This window comes from Lepidochelys kempii, chromosome 10, assembly GCF_965140285.1.
Source record: "Lepidochelys kempii isolate rLepKem1 chromosome 10, rLepKem1.hap1, whole genome shotgun sequence".
NCBI lineage: Eukaryota > Metazoa > Chordata > Testudines > Cheloniidae > Lepidochelys > Lepidochelys kempii.
In genome coordinates this window covers 70003318-70025945 of record NC_136389.1, presented here as the reverse complement: position 1 = coordinate 70025945, position 22628 = coordinate 70003318, and the positions used below count along the sequence as shown (strand labels likewise).

The following is a 22628-nucleotide window of genomic DNA, read 5'->3' as shown; positions in this document are numbered from 1 at the left end:
CCTGGACCCCTGGTTGAGAACCACTGTTCAAAACAGATCTGTGGCTCAGTCCCTCATGCAGCCTTGGAAACAATCGTCTATCTTTGCAGATTCTTCTGAGCTGCCACTCACCAGGTGACTCCCACCGGATGGCTTGCACGGGGGCTCAGGCCAGTTGTAAAGGGGTCAGCCAGCTGAATGATCCCTGTTTGCACATGAGACAATGGCCCGAGTGCACAGGGAAGCTGCTGTGAGCCAGGGAGGACTCAGACACCAGGATGGGATCAGCAATCCAGGTGAGTTTCCCTAGGAAGCTAGACCTCCCCATCTGAGAATGGCAGGTATTTTGCGTCCCCTTTGCCCTAGCTTGGGACAAGACAAACCTAGAAGGGGTTAATCAGTGGCATAGCCTTTGGCCTCCAGGGCACATCCAGTTTATTAAACAAGGCGACACTAGTTTGGAGTCTCAGCCCCATCGTCACTCCCGCCCTGGCAGACAGCTGCACGCCTCCCAGCTTGGTGTGGCATGGGCGTTGCTCCATGGGCATTGGGTCGGTGGCACTCATGAACTTAACATGAATCTTGCATGCACTTGTTGATAAGGACACAACCTAATGAGGAAGCTGCCAGCTTGAGATACTTCCTTGGGTTGAGACCTGCAAGCCTCTTTGAGGGATTTGTATCTGAAATCCTCAAGGTCAGCTGCAGTTTGTCACACTTACTGCATCTGTAATGACTATATTGCACACTCCCACCAAGGGGTCCTTTTCCCTTTGTTTCACTGAAATACCCGGAGTTGCCTGCAGGTCTTGGAAGATCTTGTCCTCTCCCCTGTGACTTGCTCAAACACCGAAGTAATTTTCATTTGCCTTTGACGTCTCGCTGATCTTGTGCCAAACAGGGATGGGTGACCTGGAGTCCTGGCCCTGTATTGTACTGTGTCCTCTCAGCTGGAATTTCCTATCAGAGCTTGCAGGAGTCGGCTTTTTCTGGTTGCAGATGCTACTGCCTCCCCCTGTCCTCATGCACCCAGTTCACCCTCCACATACCTGCCTCCTTCCCTTCCCCCACTATACACCACAGCTGGTTTGTTCCAGAGAAACGGCTCATCCCCCAGCTGCCTTGCTATGAGAGGTGTGTGCTCTCCCCTCCTCAGGTGACCCAAAGGCTGGTGTCTGTCACACTCTGTGTTCAGGAGCACAGTCCCTCCCCCTATCCCTGAAAGAACTGCATGTCCCACTCCTGGGAGTGCTGCCCCCAGAAGCACTGCTGGCTGGCTGGCGGCATTTGGCACTGCTCCCAGTGCTATACTCAGGTGGACAGCACAGGAAACTGGCTTTGGTTACCTATTGCTGGGGAGAGAAGGCATCTCACCCGCCCCCACTAATCTTCTGATGCCAGCTAAACCCAGAACAATTGAAACCTTCTCATCTAAGGAAAGGAGGCCCCTAGGACACCACTTGTATCACCATGTCCACCCCCTACAGGAGTTCAAAATAATACTAACACCTGAATCTGCTCAAAGGTTTCCACGGAGATCCATTTGTACCAGGCACCACCCCAAACACGCCCTGAGGTACGGGGCTCCTTAGGGGACACAGTGGCAGAGTCCTCACCTGGTGCTGGTGTATCAGCTTAGAGTTTGCCGAAAGCTCTCGGGGCTGGATGTGAACGTGACACTGATAAATGCTCCTTGACTAGGGAAGACCTCACCACCTGCCTACTCTGCACCCTTTTCCATTGCAGTCCTAACGCAGCTGTGTCTATCCCAGCTGACAGCCCCCTGCTGCAAGTGCCAGGATATCTCCGCCAAGCCGTGAGGTTCTGTGCACACAGCACCCACCATCTGGCCATTTTATACAATGTTTTAGATCCTCCCTGTGTCAGCTCCTATTTCCACCCCCATCAGCTCCTGCCACCCTCCCTGCTGCCCGCCTCACTCTTTGGCTTTCCATCCCCCAAAGCTGGTCAGCCTCCCACCCACAACCACCCTGCCCATCGGTGCTACCACGCCGTATTTTAAACTGGCTAGTCAGGGGCTAAGGTGTCCCACCCTAGGTGTGCATGAGTGAAATTGAGCTCGTTCCTATTGGCTAGCTGTAAAAGAGGATACATTATTGCAGCATATGCTAGGTTGCAGCCATTTAAGTAGCGGGAGTGAGGCTTTGTCAAAGAGCAAAGCACTGCTGCTTCGGAGCACGACGAGCTGTCGGGACTGGGCCACTCACTGTTCGCTCCTGGTTTAGCAAAGTGAAGCATTTTGCTCAGGAAATCCAAGCAAGGGTGTTAACAGCAAAGTCCTGAGCCCCTCAGATGTTGTCTCTGCCTGCCCTGTGCAAGGCAAGGGAATGCCTCGAAGACACTGCAGGCAGATCAAACTTCTATGTTACACCCATGAGTCATTATTGTGGCCCCGTCAGTCATCTCCCAGAACGTGTCCCCCTGCCCTCAGCTGAGCTCAGGGCGAAGCAGCCAGCATTAAGTACATCAGCCCTTCATTCAGCACCTGTTTATTTACTCTGGGTGGCACAGCACTTCCTCATGCTACCCAGCTTGGTGAGCACTGAGCCACACAGGTGTTTGCTGCTCCTTGCCCAGGATGCCAGCCTCTCCCTTGAGCCAGCTGTCCACGGCACTGAGCTCTGGGAAAAACAGCCTTCCTCCCTCCACCGCAAATGAGGAGGTCAGGGCTGCTCCTGGGCGAGGGGCTCTCATGGCAGCTAGAGGTGAGTGACAGCTAGAGGAAAATGGAGTCAGGGATGGGGAGGGGAGACCAGGTGTTGTATCTTTGCACCCTCATCTCCTCCAGGGAGGATGCTCTGGATCTGGCCTGCTGGTCAGCGAGCTGCTGTCACACCCATCCCCACTCAGCTCTGTGGAGCAGGGTCATGTCCTGGGCTGAGGAAAGGGCTGGAGAATTGAGCGATTCATTCCTCCATATGAGCAGAAATGCTTTATCCAGCACAGCCCATGGGAGGTGGCAGCACACAGAAGCCTGCAGGATGGAGGAAAGTTTATCCCCTGGTCCTACAGAGCATAGGAAACATGGCACTGGCATGGCAAAGTGCTTCAGTCACAGGGCCGGAAGAGTTTGTGGGAGGCTATGCACCTTTGGTGTAACCAGCCCAGTTTCTGGGCAAAAGGGGTGCCCCTTAGGAAGATGTGATAAGTCCTCTCTGACAGGAATGATGGGGCTGAGGCCAGAAGGGGTGACTCACCAGAGGCAGGGAATCACCACAGCCATCCTTTAAATCTGGTGGCAGGACTGTATGAAGCAAGGACTGAAAGCAGCCATGTGCTTTCTCCTGGGCTAGATGTGCTGGGGGGGAGGAGAGAAGCCACAAGCATGTGTGCTGCTTGGCAAGGTAACAGCCACCAGCACCTTTCCTCCCAAAGGACCCCCAGGTACTTCTCAAACTATATACATAAAGCAGCAGGTGAATGCAGACACCTCTAGGGGTGTGCATCTCGGCCTATATGCGTCCTCAGAGCTGGAACAGCAGGGACAGGCTAGAGAATATTAACCCTGCGTCCCACATACCACATCCCAACTGCTATGGACTCATACACAGTTTCCTCCTCTTCTCCTTAGTGTGTTTCACTGGACAAGCAGAGAGCATTCTGATGTCCTACAGCAGGGATCGGCAACCTTTGGCACGCGGCCCGCCGGTTTGTTCACCTGCTGTGTCCACACATTCGGCCAATCACGGCTCCCACTGGCCGTGGTTTGCCACTCCAGGCCAATGGGGGCTGCGGGAAGCGGCGCAGGCCAAGGGATGTGCTGGCCGCTGCTTCCCGCAGCCCCCATTGGCCTGGGACAGCAAATTGCGGCCAGTGGGAGCCGCAATTGGCCAAACCTGTGGATGGGGCAGGTAAACAACTAGGGGGTTTACCCTGGCAGGCCGTGGGCCAAAGGTTGCCGATCCCTGTCCTACAGCCTGTTAAGCAGGGGGGCCCTAGGCTTAGACTCAAGGATCCCAGCAGTAGATACAACATTCCTTTAGCCCTTCAGTTGCTTTCCCCCATCCACCCCCCATGTCTGCAGGTAATACAGACAAATGGGACTGTGAAATGAGCTCAGTCCCACCTGGTCTCTAGCAGGCAAGTATCGAAATCCCTAAACCAGCCAGTCTGACATAGTTTCACAAGAAGTTCAGTCTTTGCTGCAGGAGAGGGATGAAATACATCTGCACAGCTGGAAGGAGATAGGGCTGGGGCAGCAGGTGTGGGGTAGCTGCAGGTCAGGACTGAGGTGCACTGGCAGAGCTGGGTGGGCAGCCCAGGACTGGGATGAGGGTGGGGGGAGCTGCAGGTCAGGAGTGAGGTGCTCTGGGAGGGCTGTTCTGGGGAACCTAATACTGGGATAGAACAGGGAGATGTAGAGCAAGATTGGGCAGAGCTGGGGGGGCAGGGGCAATGGGAGGGCTCAGGGCAGCAATAACCAGGGGTACTGCAGGCTGGGATGGAGGTGCATGAGCAGAGCTTCCGGGGGAAGTTCCCGCACCACCTGCCTTCACAATCCTGGGGCTGCTTGTCTTGGACTTTCACAAGCCCCAGAACTTCAGTGACATTTGTCTCATTCGCCTTCCTCCTGGCTGGCCTGTGGGGGGGTCTGGCATTTACCAGTGCAGGGGCTGGTGTTTGCCAGCTGTACTCACATGGATACCTGAAGTAGAAATCGTTCTCTATGTCACTGGTGAGGTTCTTCTGGTGCCACTCCTCCTTCCAATGCGCATCGGCTTCGGGGTCAAAACGCACAAAGACCCCAAAGAGGATGATCATAGCGATCTCCCAGAGGAGGCAGATGAGCGGCAGCCGCCAGCGCATGTATGTGTTCTTCACCATCCCAGACCAGCTCACCCGCTCAGATCCCAGAGAACCCGCTGGGGTGGAGGGGGTCCATGCACCTAGACAGCACCAGCCCCAGTCCTGACGCCTGGGGAGGCTCAGTCCATTTATACAAGTCTGGCGACGTGGGGCATGGTGCTGGGAGCTGTCAGTCCTCACAACTGCCTGGGGCAGGCTCATATTTCAGTTCATGGCAAGTTTAATAGATTTTAACTCTCTCTGCTTCCAGCCACAAGAAGGGGGGTTGGGAGCATGGAGGCACATTTCCAGCACCTTCTCTGAGGAGCTCAAACCTACCTAGGAGGATTATACTTATCCCAACTTTACAGATGGGGAAACCAAGGCACAAAAAGGGGCAACCGTCACATAGTGAATTGGCTGCAGAGCAGGGAACAGAACCCAGGACTCTTGATCCCCCCCACTCCCTTACTCTAGCCACTAGACCCCAATGTCCTTCAAGAGGCAGGAATAGAACCAAGGAGTCCTGAACCCCAGCTCCACACAGTAGCCACTAGATATGCTCCCCTCCAAGGGTCAGGAATACAGCCAGGGAGTCCTGAGCCTCATATCCCTTGCTCTAACCACTCGATCACTCTTCCCTCCTGGAATCTGAAATAGAACCCAGGAGTCCTGAATCCCTCCCTACTCTAACCACTAGGCCAGGGGTTCTCAACAAATTTTTTGCTGACCTCAGAGTGCAGCCACCAACTCTTGCTTGTGGCTGCACTGATGCTTTTTCCTAAAAGTATTTATTTTTCGTAAATTAACAAAGTAATATGCACATATATATATATATCCAAATCATTGTAATTGATTTATGTAAGGTTTGGGTTTTTTTTTTTCCCAGACTCAATAATAAAAATAATGCACAGTTATCCCTATTCTTTACTGGACCTAACAGATTAGAAACACAAATAAGGTGCTTTGCATGTTCTTGTCTTTTTTTATTATTGTTTCTTTTGCTTTTTTGGTAAAAGTGGTTGCACAACAATTCTGAAGTAAATTTTAAAAAGCTTTGACATAATAGAAGTCCCAATAGTAATGAAAAACATATCTGGGTGGCTTGGGTCTGGGAGAGGAGGGGAGGCATGGCTGTGGCTGCAGCTGGCCCTGGGGCTCCTCCAGGTAGGTGGCGGGGCTCAGGCTGGCTGTGGGGTGGGTGTGCTCCGGGCTTCAGCCAGTCAGGGGCTCCTCTGGTCCGGGGTGTGTGTCACTCGGGGCTTCAGCCAACCACAGGGGGGCCAGGGCTCCAGCTGCTGGGGGAGTCAGTGGCTAGCCTTCCCAAAGGGGTCTCCACCTGCTGTCCATGCGACTGCTGCTCACCTCCTCACCCCCCACCCACCTCTTGCATCCCTCCTCAGTCTCCCACCTGCTGCTTGCTTCCTCTCACCCACTGCTTGCCTCCTCACTCCCCTGCCACAGACACCCCCCTGCCGCCACGGGAACTCCTGCTCACCTCCTCACTCCCCCACTTGCAGCCAGACCCCCACACCTGCCTCCTTACCCTGCTGCTGGCTTGCCACATGCCTCCTTATTCCGTGGCCAGGCAGCGTCCCTCCTCAGTCCCCCACCCCGCCACCGCTCGCCTCCTCACTCCCCTGCCACAGACACCCCCATGAGAACCCCTGTGTTAGGATATAGATATTCAGACCTGTCTGTAAAGGCCTATACTCTAAGAATTTAGGTGTATTCTTATCACTTAGCTAGTTATAGAGGTATAAAAAAGAATCAAAATCACTGTCTGCTGGTGTAAGGGCCTTCTCTTACTGTGACAGTCTGAGGCCCTGTGCTTAGGCTAAGGCCTTTGGCTAAGCAGCAGAGACAGCCATAAGCTGGGAAGCGACCGGTCACCTCCTCACATTCCAAACTAGTCACATTGAAATAAGGTGCTATTGGGCTGTTAGGAATATAATCCTGTCCTGATAATGCCTATCGCCTCCAGAGAAAGGGAAGTGCCTAGAAAATGTAAAAGAAAACTTAGTTTGATAGAATCCTGTCTGGCAAGAACTCACTTATCAATAGCTGGGATGTGAAATCCTCACTTCTGTATTGTTTTGTCATTATAGTTCCCACTTTGCTATTGTTTGTTTGCATGGTCTCTGCTTCTGTGATTGTTTCTGTCTGCTGTATAATTAATTTTGCTGGGTGTAAACTAATTAAGGTGGTGGGATATAATTGGTTACATAATCATGTTACAATATGTTAGGATTGGTTAGTTAAATTTCAGGAAAATGATTGGTTAAGGTATAGCTAAGCAGAACTCAAGTTTTACTATATAGTCTGCAGTCAATCAGTAAGTGTGTGGGTGGGGGAAAATGGGAACAGGGGTGGGGAAATTGGAATAATGTTTTGCTAAGGGGGGAAATGGGAACAGGGACACAGGTAAAGCTCTGTGGTGTCAGAGCTGGGAAGGGCGACACTAAGGAAGGAAACTGGAATCATGCTTGCTGGAAGTTCACCCCAATAAACATCAAAGTTGTTTGCACCTTTGGACTTTGGGTATTGTTGCTCTCTGTTCATGCGAGAAGGACCAGGGAAGTGAGTGGGTGAAGGAATAAGCCCCCTAACATCCTGCTCGCTGGTGGCTCACTACGCTCTCTAATGAACTCACACAGGAAAATGACAAAAGACAAAAACATCACATCAGTTGTGGGTGAACACTTTTCAAAAAGTGATCACTCTATGTCTGAACTATCAGTCCTCATCCTGCACAACACTTTCAAAAGTTGAGCCTCGGACCTTAAATTGATAACTTTTCTAGACACTAAATATCATGGACTGAATAGAGACACTGGATTTAAGGTTTATTACAACAATCTAAAACCCACTAAGAACTCCTCCAAGCTGCTTCCCCCTTCCTTTCCACCTTATGATTGGAGTGCTGTTAACAGGCCCCTTCACCTTGAAGGGATTGTTTGGCATAAGTAGTTAACTCATATTTTGAGGGACTGTTCCACCTTGTATTGAGCTTTGACATTTAAAGTTTCCCAGACCTGAACAAGAACTCTGTGTACCACAAAAGCTTATCTCTCTCACCAACAGACACTGATCCAATAAATGATATTACCTCATCCAGCTTGTCTGGCTAAAGGAACCCTTTAAACTCCTAAGGTTGAGCTAATTAGACACAGCTGATCTGGCTTCCAAGTGAGTCAGCAAAGAGGCTCTTCATCTCTGTGCGGGGTCCTAGCACCTGACACCCTGATTCGCTCATACAAGATGCTTAATTTATGCCAGCTCTTTTCATCACTGTTGCATTTGGCTCCAAATCTTCAAAATAAAGGACAGCTATTAACCTTATTGCCTGCTTCTAGACTGCCAATCTAGCCTGAGAAAGTATGGCTCTGTCCTGAGGGCTTGATAGCACCATCCATCCTAAACAATCCCTTAAGATAGGTCCTGCATGCATTGTGAGGCCATTAACACATGATACCATTATTGCAAAAGCTCTCCTAACACAACAGCTCACTGCAGTGTTCCAGATGGTTACCATACACTCTGTTGGAGTATTTCTCATAAGGGAGAAAGAGCAAAGCAAGCTTGTATATCTGATCACAGCTCCTTCCTCCAGGGCTGTGCATATCCCACCTGTGGTAGGGGCCATCCTGCATCAGGTAGGACCTGTGAATGAGAGGCACTGGCATCCAGGCAGATAACCCAGCACATTGTGTTCTGGACTGTAGTTGACATGGTTCTCTGTTCCTCATCTGACTATACCACCCTGACTCCTGGCTATGGTACTGAGGTGTACCTGCCACTTGCTGTCCCAGGGAGTCTGTCTAGTTAGCCTGGGGGTGGAGTAGCCTCTTGGAATGCTACAGCTAGCAGCATCTGTCTTGGCTTACTCCAGCGCCCAGATCACAACATGCATGTAGAGACTGCGTTTGTCCTTGCAGATTCCCACCAAAGGCCAAGCACCTTCCCCGAAGGAGGATTTTTGGAGGACAAGCTTAGTTGCCCTGAGGACCTGGCACTCCCTGGAAGGCTGTTCAGAGTCCTACCCCTAATACCTCCATGTGACTCTGGTTGCATTTGCACACCTGAGTGACATGCATACCTGCAGCTCCAGTGCAGGGCATGACCTGGGCCATGATCCAGTCAGAGTTCAGATCCCTTCTTGATGTCCCCCGCAGCCAGTCCTGGCAGGCACCTGCTCCCTGCATTAGCTAAGGGAACGAGCACTGGTCTGTAGGATTGTTACGCCCCCTGTCAGAGATGTTGGGAAACCAGCCCTTTGCCCTGCAGCCCAGTCCAGACGTTTTCTTCTGCTGCCAAAGTGACTTCTAGAAGGTCTCTGATAAATGAGCGTGCAGGGTTCAAGGGAGAATTTTGTAACACAAGGAGTCCTGTCACAGCTGGCTATGCTGCTGGGAGGCATGGCGTGCGTGCGTGACTGCCCTCTAGCAGGGTAGGCCAGAATTGCTTTTGTATATCGATTCTGCAAAGCTGGATCTCTAGCTCACTGGGGAAAGGCCTGCATCCTGGGGACCATGCCACTGCCTCTGGTAATGATGCTATTGGCTCGGCTCTGCAGAGAGTCGCTGGGAAGATTAGCCGATACAGGCAGTGCTATAGAATCATCATTATCCTGGGCATAGAACGACGGCCATAGTCATCAACTGTTTGCCAGCCACCAGCATTGGCATACTATGGAGTAAGCACCAAGTGGCAGGGCCCTGCTTTACATGGGACGCAAGTGGCGAGGCATTTTTGCAGAGAACTGGGCTCCTTCGGTGCCCAAAGGTGCCAGTCTGAGTGGGGGGGGGGGGCCACTGGCACCCAGTGCTAGGCTTCCCTGACCCCTGCCAGCCCTCTCCTGCCCTGGAAGTGAGACTGGGACATTCCTCTGTGATACCACCCTAGGTGCTGTAAGGCACACGCTGGCACCATCTCACTTCCATAACCTCCAGTGTCAACCTCACACCAGCTGGACCAGAAGTGTCGGTCATTGGCTAACTATGGATTCTGAGCCCAATTCTTCCCTGGCACAAGTCTAGCTACATCCACTGGTTTACCCCAAGGGCAAATTTTGCCCATTGCAGTTACTATAAGAACTTGGAAGAAAGAGCTTCACATGTGTGTAGGGAAAGGGAAATCAGTGTGATTGCACCTAAGCTTCATGGGTTTGGCTTAGGGCCCATGGGTGCCTCTCCTTGTCCCCACTATAAGTAAGAATTAAGTAAGTATAAGAAACTATAAGTAACAGAAGAAAGTGAAGTGAAATTTTCCTCACAGTCCACATGTCCTAATCCACCTCCTCAGTCCCATCAGGGTGCTGGGAACAGGGCAGGGTTGGGAGGCTCCCGGTGGGGAGTGAACAGGCTCTGCAGAGCTTCTTTAGGGCCTGGCTGCTGCCCAGAAAGCCCCAGTGCCCCACTTATTCTTCTGGGCAGGGGGTTGAGTGGAGCTTTTATGGAGAGCATTTATTATGTGTACTGCAGTAGGGCCCAGTCACGGACCAGGAATCTGTTGTGCTAGGCGCTGTACAAACACAGAACAAAAAGGCAGTCCCTGCCCCCAAGAGTGTACCATAAAACTTCAGCTAATTACAGGGCAGCTGGAAGGAAAGCATTTAACAGGGCTGGCATGGCAGATCATCTCCATGTAAAGGCCCAAGGGGAACTGGGTTTCAGGGGGGGAAACAGTTCATTCCATTCACTGCCCTTTCCATTTCTGCTTCATTTTGCAGGGCTGGACTTGCGTAATTAGAAGTGGCAACTGCTTTTCACACTGATGAGTGTGTGTCACAGGGGCCTGTGCCATTATATGCATCGGTCCTGAGTCTGTGTGCTAGTCTGTAGTGCTGTGTGTGATGGGAGCTAGGCTGAAGGAAGCCATTTGGGCAATTATGGTTGGATTTATCAGGGATCAACCTTGTCCTACAGAACTTCTTGACATTTCAGTCCTGGGTTCCCCCCACCACCACAGCTGGGCTGCTGCTCCTCTGTCCTGACCTCAAATACCCCATTATTCTAGTCCTGGGTTCCCCATGCTGCCATCCCACCTCCTGCACTGAAACCCAACACACTCATTTCAAATGTGCCCCAATCCACATTTGAACCCAGCGACCCTGAAGTGGAAGGCATGACGCACTAGGTCATCTCAGCTCATCTCCAGGGCTTCAAACCAAACATCTTTGGCCAGACACTTTACAGAGGTTTTCAGTTCAGAGCCTGATTGAATAACAGCATCCTCGGAAAACGACCCTGAGATGCTCTCTACCCCTACAAAGATCCTTAGATCCGTGCGAAAGGCCAGAGAGACAAAGGCACTAGCTCCCTCCCTAGACCCTACAAATACTACTATTCTGGAACGCATGGATCATAACAGCTTCATTTACTGACCCCCTCTTTCCACCCTGCCTCCCCCTTCCTCACCAGCTGTTTAAGCATGGAGCTCCCATTATGGGAGCATGGGGCACAAGGTAATGTCTTTTCCACTGGCCTGATAGTCTCACCTTGCTGCACTGCTCAGCATTCCCACCTTATCAGCCTGCAGATCAGTGCTTTGCCACCAGAGTCCAGTCAGAGCCTGCATGCTCCAATGACTCCTCTGCACACATGCTCCCACTCTCACCTGAAAAGCCCCTATGGGGAGACTGTTCCTTTAGCAGCCACTTTCAGGCTTCTAGCCCTGGGAACAGTGCTGCTGGAGCGGCTGAAACAGGAGCAGCATTGTTAAGTGCCACAGAGCTTGAACTGTCCCAAAGAGGAGAGGTTGTGCAGTGCCACACCTGGGAGGGGGTACTGAGGAGTGGGGGTTGACCAGACAGCCTCTTGGAATCCATGGGCCTGATCAGAGTCCCCCTCTCCAGGTAGTCATTCTGTCACTGGCTAGGAGTTCACCGTTATTATCAGCTGCTGTCGGCCAGCAGCATGGGAGTTCCTAAATATCTTCTTCCCTGACAGCAGCCTCCCACCTCTCCCAGACCTAGCTGGCCACATCTGTTGGGACAGCTCCATCTCTGAAGGGGACACTTGTCATGGGACCCTCCCACCGCTCTACACATGTGTAAAGCTCTCTGCAGTGACTCAAGAGCATGAGTACCAAATCCCAAATTGGTTGTGAGTTCTATTCTTAGATTTCACCAACCACTTATCAAGTGTAAAGTCCTCAGGTTCTATAACAGCCTAAATAGAGGCTCACAGACAGTCCCCTTGGATACTCTGATCAGTCTCATCACCCAGGTAAACCTGGCTTTGTGATAAATGGCCCCTTACACCAAAAATCACAGCAATATTCAGGTTACTCCCAGTCTCAAAGGACCAGTCACTTACACCAAAGACAACGCTTCTAGCAAATCCTATAATAAACTAGCTAAAGATTTAACAACTAGGAAAAGGAAATATGAGAGTTAATTACAAGGTTAAAGCAGTTAAACATATATACACACAAATGAATTCCAATCTTAAGTTTTGAAAAGTAATAGAAGCTTCTATGATAAGCAAGCTCTATATGTCCTTTGGCTAACCCAGGCTAAGCACTAGGGATCTTTTGCATATGCCTAGTAATCCTGGCCCCTCAGAGTGCAAGCAGCATAAAGATACCGTTCCTCCTTGCTAGGAGTTTTTATTCCCTTCCCCAGCTCTGCTTGGAGCCGCAAGATGGGAGGAAATCACTTGCAAGACTGCTCTTCATGGTTTGGGGAGAGTAAACAATGAAGTCTTTTGTTCTCTTTAACATTCCACACTACTCCATCTGGGGTCTTGACCTTTCCTGTTGGGCAGGATGTAACACCTTCTGTTGGAGATCAGCAGTTCACACTAGTTAATGTCTCTCCCCTGTCTGGTGATTTACATAGTCACAAAGACTTACAATGCAAACACTCAAATATTACCTTACAATATGGGATACAGATGCTATAAGTGAGATTAACGCAGGCAGCAACTCACAAGCATTCAATAAAGTCTAAACACTACACACATTCTTATAATTCTAATTCCTATTTTTACAATATTAACACCCAGGTGAGCCAGACTGACTCCAGCTGTGTATTTGTCAGGGTTCTCTTGAGGCATGGGGACCTTGGCATGAGCTGGCTCCTGGTCTGCCAGTGTCACAATACTGTATTAGGCTTTTTATGGCAGCATAGCAGCTAGGGTTGGGGAGGTTACTGAGGTGGTAATAAGGTGCTAAAAGGTGTGGGTTCCTGCTGCAGAATATCACCATGCTCTCTGCTCAGGGCTGAGCCATTGCCCTAGAGGTCTTAGCACACATTCCTCTGTGACCGCCTAGGGATAAATCAATCCACCACGAGGCAGTTTGCTGACCCCTGGGAGGACAGTAATCCCTTGAGGGGAAAAATCTGGTATTTATTTATGATTCCAGGGCAGGAGGGAAGGGCTCAGACAGTTCATAGATACTAAGGTCAGAAGGGACCATTATGATCATCTAGTCCGACCTCCTGCACAACGCAGGACACAGAATCTCACCCACCCACTCCTGCGAAAAACCTCTCATCTATGTCCGAGCTATTGAAGTCCTCAAATCGTGGTTTAAAGACTTCAAGGAGCAGAGAATCCTCCAGCAAGTGACCCGTGCCCCATGTTACAGAGGAAGGCAAAAAACCTCCAGGGCCTCTTCCAATCTGCCCTGGAGGAAAATTCCTTCCTGACCCCACATATGGCGATCAGCTAACCCCTGAGCATATGGGCAAGATTCACCAGCCAGATACCCAGGAAAGAATTTTCTGTAGTAACTCAGATCCCACCCCATCTAACATCCCATCACAGGCCATTGGGCCTATTTACCCTGAATATTTAAAGATCAAATAATTACCAAAATCATGTTATCCCATCATACCATTTCCTCCATAAAACTTACCGAGTTTAATCTTGAAGCCAGATAGGTCTTTTGCCCTCACTGATTCCCTTGGAAGGCTATTCCAAAAGTTCAGTCCTCTGATGGTTAGAAACCTTTGTCTAATTTCAAGTCTAAACTTCCCAATGGCCAGCTGAAGGACTCCTCAAGTAAGAATTTGCCATAGATCTAATGGGGAAATCAGCTGGGTGACTCTGGCAGACATTGGTCCATGGCACGGCCCTACCACACAGTTTGGAAATATTGGTCATTTCTGCTCAGGAGAAACAGGACAGGAATGGCAGAGGGTGCTGCAGGTCAGGCCCGAGGTTCACTGGCAGAGCTGAGTAGGGGGGTGTCTGCACCATGCCTGGCCACAGCTGGATCTCTCAGTGCCTTGCTTTTATGAGCATTAAGTATTTTAAAAAGAAGACAGAACCCCTCCCTGTTTGCCTGATTCAGTGGGTAGAATCCCCAAGGAGGCAGGGGAGAAAAGAGGCTCTTTGGTTGGCAGTAAGCTGTCTCAGCTCATCCCCTTGCAGTGAATTGCAGGAGGGTGCTGCACTGACAGAGCGTACCTTCTGGGGTCAATGTGGCAGCAGGCTGCTCGTGTTCGGAGGGGATGTGGCGAGCCACGTCCTGATGCACCTTGCAGACAGGTGTCAGTGAGCCGGGAGGGCACGGCCCTGCAGGGCTGCAGGCTCCGGAGAACAAGGCCTGTCTTTTGTTTACCATGTTTGGAGTGAATTTGCTGCTCATGCAAGTGACTGGAACTTCCTGCACCAGCCAACAATGGAGACCAGGCTGGGGCCTTGCAAAGCACTTTGGAACGTGAGAACTGGAAACACAATGTCCAAGCAGATGCCTGATGCACCTGGGGGATCCCTGCCCAGGCAGCTGCAGCCTTGGTCCCAGGGGAAGCCGGGGCATCTCTGCCTAAGCAGCCACATCCATGTCCCCAAAGCACATCCCTGCCCTGGCAGTCCTGTCCCCAAGGCAGTCAGGGGCATCCCTGTTCAGGCAGCCCTGGCCCTGAATCAGCTAGAGGCATCCCCGGCCCTTGAGTGAGCCAGGGGCAGCCCTGGCTCAGGGTGCTGGTGGCATTCCTGCCTGTGCAGCCCTTGCCCTGTTTAGTTCTCATTTCTACTTTAATTAACTTCTGATAGCTCCCTGGGATCTGCTGGAATGAGGAGAATGAGGTAAATGCAGCCAAGATCTGAATCTTCTCTGAGCAAGAACACAAGGGCAGATGAGGAAGAAGATAGGGTCGGCATGAGCAGTGGAGCAAATCCTTCCTAGGCATAACTCCAGAGACATCATTGGATTTACACCAGGGATTAATTTGGCCCAGTGTGTTTTAGTAAGACGTGAGTGGAGGCCGCTCAAATCCCTTCACAGGAAGATAGTGCTGAATGACCCCTTGTGGGAATTCCCCTTCCCAGAACCTGATTGTTGCATCTGCCTGGCTCTGGGGGCCAGGGTGTGAACAGGGTGTCAGTGAACCAGGGATGTAGTAACACAATCTTCACCCGGTCAGGAGAGGGCAATCTCTGGAATCGTAGTGCCAAGGCAGTTTAGTTAACCCCTGCACTCGCCCAGTGCCCCAGTTCTCTTCCTGGAGCTCAGTCACACTCACAAGGGATGGGGTTGATTACTTATTTCCTGCCTTTGAAAGCATCCAAGACCCTCTTGTTCATCCTGACCCCACACTCCAAAGCCTGAATGAGCACAGGAGAAAACCCAGCAGCACCCACTAGAACTGGCCTTTGGGCATCAAGACATGGGACCAAATGTGGCCATGATATAGGTGGGCACAGCTCCAGTCAGTCCAGTACAGCAGGGGTGAATGCTGAATGCTCTCTGTGAGCAGGAGTTAGTATCCCCTCATGCACTCATCTGGTGTCAGGAGCCACCTATGATTATTATTTACTACCAAAAGTGTCACAAGGTGCATCCTACTATGGATCAAAGGAATGATCCCTACACATGAATTTGATGACCTGATGCTATCAGGAGGATGTGGGGAGGGGTGATGAGAGCATGGAGTGGTGGGAGAAGAAGTAGGAGGTGACCCCAAGGATGTTATTCAATTGCTCAGTAAGCGATGATTTGATCTTTGCCCTGCCTTCAAAGGTGGCTCATTTCCTGTCAGTTCTGCATAACCCAAGGTCAGTGCTTAATTGTAATGAAAGAGGTGCCGGGGCTCAAGCAATTTTTTTACATTCATAACTGATGCAGCAGGTGCCGGGGGGCTATGAAGTGCCACGCCTAGAGGTGGCAGGGCTCAGCCCTGGCACAAATTAAGCACTGCACATGGATCTTGAGGAGCACCTGTAAAGAGGAAAGGGCAGCATCCTTACAGACTAGCATGGAAAGGGTGAGCGTCTCATAGGGGGCAGCATGAAAGAGGCATAGACAAAGTTGTGGGAGAAGCAGACGAGCAGGCAGTCCAATCTGGCATCACTGGCAGAGCAGGTGCCTCGCCAAGGGCCAGCTCCATCTCCTTGTGAAGTCAATGGGAGTCTTTCAACTGGTTTCTTTGGAAGTTGGCTCAGGCTGTAAAATTCACGCACAGTTAAGCTGGGAGGGCCAGGTGAGGACAAACAGCTTGAACTTGGAGAAGGGGGATTCAAAGAGGGAGGGATGTGGTCAGGTGAGTGGCCAAGGGAGATGATCATGATGGCTATGCTTTGTGCAGACCGAAGGAGGGGCAATGTCAGTGAGGGAAGCTAGGCAGGAGATGTTAAAGCGATCAACATGAGAGGAGTAAAGAGGCTTCAGTGACGCACTCCAGCGGGACAACTCTGCTGGAGCAGCCCTTGCTCTGGAGGCCATATTAGCAGCTGTGGACTCTGGCAATCAATCCAGGAAGTTTGCAAACAGCATCTTTCAAGGAGACATCCATGAGAAACTATGCTGGGCTCAGCTTGTTTTTTGTCCTCAAGCAATCCCTGATAAGGCAGGTCTTGGTCACACCTCGCTAAGTGCCCTTCTTGAGCTGCTGGGACAGGATCGGCCTGGAGGGAAGCCTGCTAAATGCAAACAGGGCACCTTTGCTAGACAGGAACCATCTGGTGTTCCCATGGGCGAGTGGCAGTTGGTACAGAGAGGGATTCTGCTACCCGCTGTGGGGGTGAGGCTTTATTAAGAGAAAGTAAGTGCTGGCCTTTGAGAGGCCAAACACAACATCCCACTGAAGACTAAACAGTGGAAGGAGGGGTGATGGAGCCCACAGCTGCTAAGAGTAGAAGGGGCTATACCATGGCCAGCCAATGACACTCAATCTTGGCTCAGCTGAGAGCCTGGGAAGATTCACTGAAAGCTCAGGTTTGAATACAAGTCACCCTCACCGGACTTGGTTTATTTCAGAGATTCTGCTTTCGCCCAAACTGACACCCATGCAGCAGAAAACACAAGACACTCAATCCTCCCCCCAGAAGTACAAATCAAACAGGACAGCTCCTAGGTTCCCCAGGGCTCACTGGCCTGGCTTCTGGCCAGCCCACCCCCCTGCCCCTGTCTTCCCTAGGAAAAGAAGCCATTGCTGACAACAGATGCCAACAGGTGGCACAGTTGCTCTGGTGATAAACACAGTTCAGCTGCAACTTTAGCCATGGACAAAGCGTTTCAGCTGTACCTGTTAGTGGCCTCTCTGCAGCTAGCAATGGGTCACATTCCTGAGTGCAACACCCCCTTCTTTTAAAGTGCTCAGCTGCATCCAACTAGCTTCCAGCTGCAAGCCTGGTTCATCCCCAGGACACCACTCCATGGTGGACAGTCAGTCGTGGGCAGCCTACTGGGCAGACCCATTCCACCAAAAAGATATCATGGGGCTGGGGGGACCTCCTTCGGCCTCCAGCCCATCAAAATGACTGAATATGGGTGGGGTGAAGGGCCCGACAGCCAATACCCTCCAATGACAAGGCTGTTCAAGGGTCTGGTGCGGGGGTGAGGAGGCATTCGGAGGCATCCATTCGTTCTGCCACGTTACTTTATTATCGGACCGTTCGATGGAAGGGGGATTGTGAATCAATGTATCAGCACACTGAACAAGATCCAAATTCGGGAATCATCTCACCCCTCATTATTACCGCCTCATTTTTCAGAGCAGGACACTGAGGTACAGAAAGGTGAAGTGTTTTGCCCCAAATACAGACAGTGGGCCTGGCTCTCCATTGCCCTGCACCTTGTACAGTCATTTCTGCCAGTGCAAATCAGACAGCAGCCATTCGGACCTGATCGCATGGATCAGATCACTCCTCTCTGGCTGAACTCAGAAAGCCACGAATACCCAGTTCCATGCTATGTAATATCTGATATATTCCATGGTCTAATAGCAGATGTCATATCACAGGAGGGATGAGCTTCTCTAGAGAGCCACTTTGCTACATGCAGAAGGCTAATTGAGATCGGGTGTCCCTGAGTTACTTCTGGCTGGTAGTTTCTTCTTAGCCCCTGACTGGACCAGCTCCTGGTTCTGGGCCATTAAAAGCACCTGCTTCCATAGACAATAATAAAACTGATTGAGCAGTTTACTGCACACTTATCTCTGTTGCTCTATAAATACAACTGGTTGCTGAGGACACCGGTTTAAACTGGGGTGTGCAAGCTCTGGAGAGAAGCATGGCATAGACATGCAGGTGGCTCCAGTCTGCACCTCCTCCCCGATACACCTCCCAGCCCCTCTGTGTTTCTCCACTGAGAAGAACCATCAGTACCTGGACTGAACCTAAATCTTACTCTCCAGACCGAGGCAGGCAGGGTCTCACGTGGGATGCCGGGGGGAGGAGCAATGGAGCTAGATGGCGCAGCATACAGTGGGGAGTGGAGTCAGGGGAGGGTGGGTGGACTACAGTGGAGGAAGTGGGAGGGCAGCTGTGATCAGGCCACAGTGTGTAGATATTACACTGGACTATTCTACCCTCTCTGGTTCCCCTTCACCCTCATTTCCCATCCTTTACATTCCATTCCTGGCCTCATTCCTCCCACCCCCATATCTCAGCCCTTCCAGCTCCTTCCCTCCGTGAGTCCATTCATTTGTACCCCTCCCCTGGAGGCCCCCCCCCCCCAATTTCTCCAGTATACTGTTTCTTCTGGCTGCATTCAGCCTCCTCACTAATTATCCCATTTACCCTGGCTCTGTTCAGCTAATATGATGCCTCCTCAAGCTCTGTTCCTCCTTCCTCCACTGCAGTCCACGCTCCCTCCCCTGACTCCACTTCCCACTGTACATTGTCCCCTCCAGCTCGATTCCCCCTCCCTACCAGCATCCCATGCACTTGGACTCAGCACCCCCATTCAGGTCCCATTTCCTTAGAGCTGCCTGGGGTCAGCACTGTCAGATACTATTCCAGGAGACCTGGCCATCCATCAGATATCTGAGGGTGAGCTCTAGGAAGTGGCTGCTCTCCCCACCATGCTAACCCCAACAGGTTACCCCCCACTAGACCCAATTCCGCCCCCTTGGCAGGATCTTTAGAGTAGTTGAGCAGGGCTTCTTTATTCCCAGCCCCTTTCCCTCCTCAACATGTGTCAGTGGAGATGGAGTAGTAGATTATTTCCCAGCCTTGTTCATTAACAACACAGGAGCCAGGCCTCCACATGAAACTGTGAGGACTGGAGTGATGGAAAAAGTCACCTCTATGCACAAGACCCAAGGTCTGATTTTTGGGTGTGTAGTGACCTCTAGTGGGGAACATGTGTATGTTTAAAGTAGCCATGTAAGGTGAAAGGCAAAGGGCCTATAAGGAGAGAAAACGACAAAGCAGCGATAGGGGTGCAAGAGTGGGAAGAAAACCGCGTAGTGAGAAAAGCAGTAAAATCACAGACAATACAGAGCAATCCAGAATTTGCTGGTGCCTCTCTCTAGAAAGTCAAATATCTAGCAACTGGGAGAGGGGACTGTGGCTCTTGGGTTCTCATGCCTGTATAGGCTGTTATGATCCCCAAATCTTAGCAGCAAACTGTAGGGCTAAAATAAATTCTGCTACTGAGACCATAAGAACCATGGGAGAGTGAGGGAACATGCCTGGACCAGCAGGTGGTTCTACAGGTCTAGAGGAAGTACAGGGGGAGAAAAGTGGAGGGCCTGGAACTGGATTAGCAGAGGGTTCTGCAGGTCAGGACTGGATTAGTAGAAAAGTCAGTACAAATACCAAAGAACTTGATTCAAACAGCCCAGCAGATTCAAGGAATACACACTTAGCATTGCTAGAATAGCTCAGCACACCTCAAAATGCTTGATCGTTCAGACAGTCATGGGCAGAAGAACAAAGCAAAAAAAAAAAAGGCCAACATCTAAGAAGCTTCCTGAGCCAAGGACAATTAACCCTGAAGTAGTTACAAAAAAGCTATATGCCAAGAAACTAGAGTAGCAGAAACATCATGACATGAATGCCAAGCCTCCATCCCTGCTAGGGGAGAATGTTAGATTCTAAACAGAAAGCTGCTGGCAATCTTCTGCCAAAGTAAGAGCTACACCATCCAAACCAAAGTCATTCATCATAGTTACCCTGAGAGCCATGCCTATAGAACAGAAGCATCTAAACAAAACCAAGGAGAAAGCTAGTGCTCTGTTGAGGAAATCCAGAATCCTGCTGACAGAAGTAACATACATCCACCCCAGCCACTGACCAGGAATAACATATGGCACAGCAAACACACATTGCAGGTGATGGATCCACCTCAGCAGCCAAACAGAGCCCTGCTGAAGGAACTGTTCTGAGAACAAATGACCATGAGATCACAAAGCCATGGAAAATAAGAATTGGTGGCTACTGACAGATGTCCACTAAGAGGCAGTATAATCCTCGCCCCCCCACACCCTCATTGGGAGTTCAGGTTATCTCCATTTTTCATCTCATTGTACTAGTCTGTGGTTATTGTTTCTGGCTGTTATGTTTTGTTTGCTTTTGATTTTTAAAAAAATTGAAAGACCTCCGCCATGACGCCGGAGTGTTAGTCTTTGAAACCCTAACCCACTTCACATGAACTGCATCACTGCTGATCCCAAGTGTCCAAAAGTCAGGAGTCAGGCCTCAAAATCATAAAATAATTTTAAAAAACACAAGATTTCAAAAATATTAAATGCAGGATTCTTTTAATTTGCCTCCTGGAGTCTGAGCTTTTAGGGGTCACATTTTCAAGCTTTTCTCCACCAAATATTGCAAGATTTGAGATAAAAATCATGAAGGTTGGCAACACTTCCAGGGTTACCAATTTTGGCTGGATGTATTGCTTGGGGATTCATCATGACATAATATTTAAATAAAGATTCATCTTTAATTCCTGGTGACTCCATGACAATCCTGGAGGGTTGGCAACCCTTCAACCAGTTCAGGGGACTCATCCTCAAATGTGACTAGGGTTGCCAACCTTCCTGGCTTCATCGGGAGTCTCCCGGAATCAGGCTCTATCTCCCGGAGGCTACTGAAGCCAAAACAGGAGATTTTAGGCACTAAAAGTCCGGCAGTGCAGCTGGGCTAAGGCAGGCTTCCTGACTCCACACCTGCTCCCAGAAGCAACTGGCATATCTCTGTGGCCCCTGGGGGGCAGAGGGTCTCCGCATGCTGCCCCAGCCCTGAGCACTGACTCCGCAGCTCCTATTGGCTGAGAACAGCAACCAATGTGAGCTGCGGAGGCGGTTCCTGCAGGCAGGGGCACTGCAGAGCCCACTGGCCACACCCCTTAGGTGCCGCAGGGCGGTGCCAGCCGCTTCCGGGAGCCTGCCTTAGCCCTGCTGCACGACCAACAGGGAGCTGCCCAAGGTAAGTGCTGCTCAGCCAGAGCCTGCACCCCTCACCTGCTCCTGCGCCCAAGCTCCCTCCCATAGCCTGCACCCCTCACCCTCTCCCACATCCCAACCCCTTACCCCAGCTCAGAACCCCACAGCCAAATTCCCTCCCAGAGCCCGCACCCCTGACCCCCTCCTGTACCCAAACTCCCTCCCAGAGCCCACACCCTCTCCCATACCCCAACCCCAGCCCAGAGCCCACCCCCCCAACCCCTTGGCCCAGCCCAGAGCCTCCACCCAAACTCCCTCCCAGAGCCCACAACCCCTCTCGCACCCAAACTCCCTCTTAGAGCCCACAACCCCTCCCGCACCCCAACCTAGGGTTGCCAGGTGTCCAATTTTCAACCAAACACCCGGTCAAAAAGGGACCCTCTGCCCAGCCATCACCAGCCCAGTGAAAATGAGGGGGAGCGGGGCCTCAGAGAAGGAGTGGGGCAAGGGTGTTTGTGGAGTTAAACAATTGGCAGTCCTGAATGTGGGGTCACGGGGGGGCGCTGTCAGCGTTCCCCAGGGGGCTGGGCAGCAGGAGCCCTGACCCAAGGGGCTGATTCACGGGAGAGCCAGGAAGCCTCTGACGCTCCAGTGATGGATACCACCATAGTGACATCACAATGAAACCAGCGTTTCAGAGACCAATGAGCGGGTGGCAGCATCCTTGCTGCGATGGCAGCTAGGGTGTGAAGGGGGAGGGCAGACACCACGTGGTCGCCCGGCCAGGCAGCAGTGACGCCCTAGAGAGGGCATAGAAGACCCTAGCAATTACCTCATCATTGCCCAGCGATGACGTCATCACCTCCGTTCCTCTATTCACCATCCTCGCGCTGCCTCTCATCCCAGCCTTTAAATTTTAAACTCAGGGCACCAGCCAATCAGTGGTTCTCTCCCACAGGCTGACCCTGTACGTCACGGATGACCGCCAATCGCAGCCAGAATCCCTTCCGTCGGACCTATCAACTGGGAGTGGAATAGGGACTCCTGAGGAGACTGCGCCGCCCGGGTACTTCCGCCCAGAGCCTGTTCGGCAGGAGCCAATCAGAAGCCTGTGAGGGAGGGACGGGGGGGGGGTGTCACACAAACATCGCGAGAGGGCAGGGCTTGAGGGGATTCGGCCCAATTGGAGAAGCGGGATCGGGGCAGCCGGGAGCCAATGGGAGCAGGGGGAAGATGAGCGCGCGAGCAGTTGGATCGGGGCAAAAAAGGATTGCAATGG

The 22628-nt window shown here is 51.4% G+C and overlaps 1 protein-coding gene across 4 annotated transcripts in view; it reads right to left on the bottom strand.

Annotated features, from left to right (window-relative positions):
- Window positions 1-22260, bottom strand: part of RHCG (Rh family C glycoprotein) — a 37922-nt gene extending 15662 nt beyond the window's left edge. Inside the window, exon 1 of one of the 4 annotated variants that reach the window (XM_073304146.2) lies at window positions 22182-22260. Coding sequence is in view for 2 of the 4 variants with exons in the window: in XM_073304144.2 (XP_073160245.2) it covers window positions 4638-4824 (187 nt within the window). In the remaining 2 variants the exon portion in view is untranslated. Of the gene's footprint in view, window positions 1-4637; window positions 4955-22181 lie in introns of those variants that run through there. The other 3 variants (XM_073304145.2, XM_073304144.2, XM_073304147.2) reach the window with 3 other exon arrangements.
- Window positions 22261-22628: the final 368 nt, after the last annotated feature.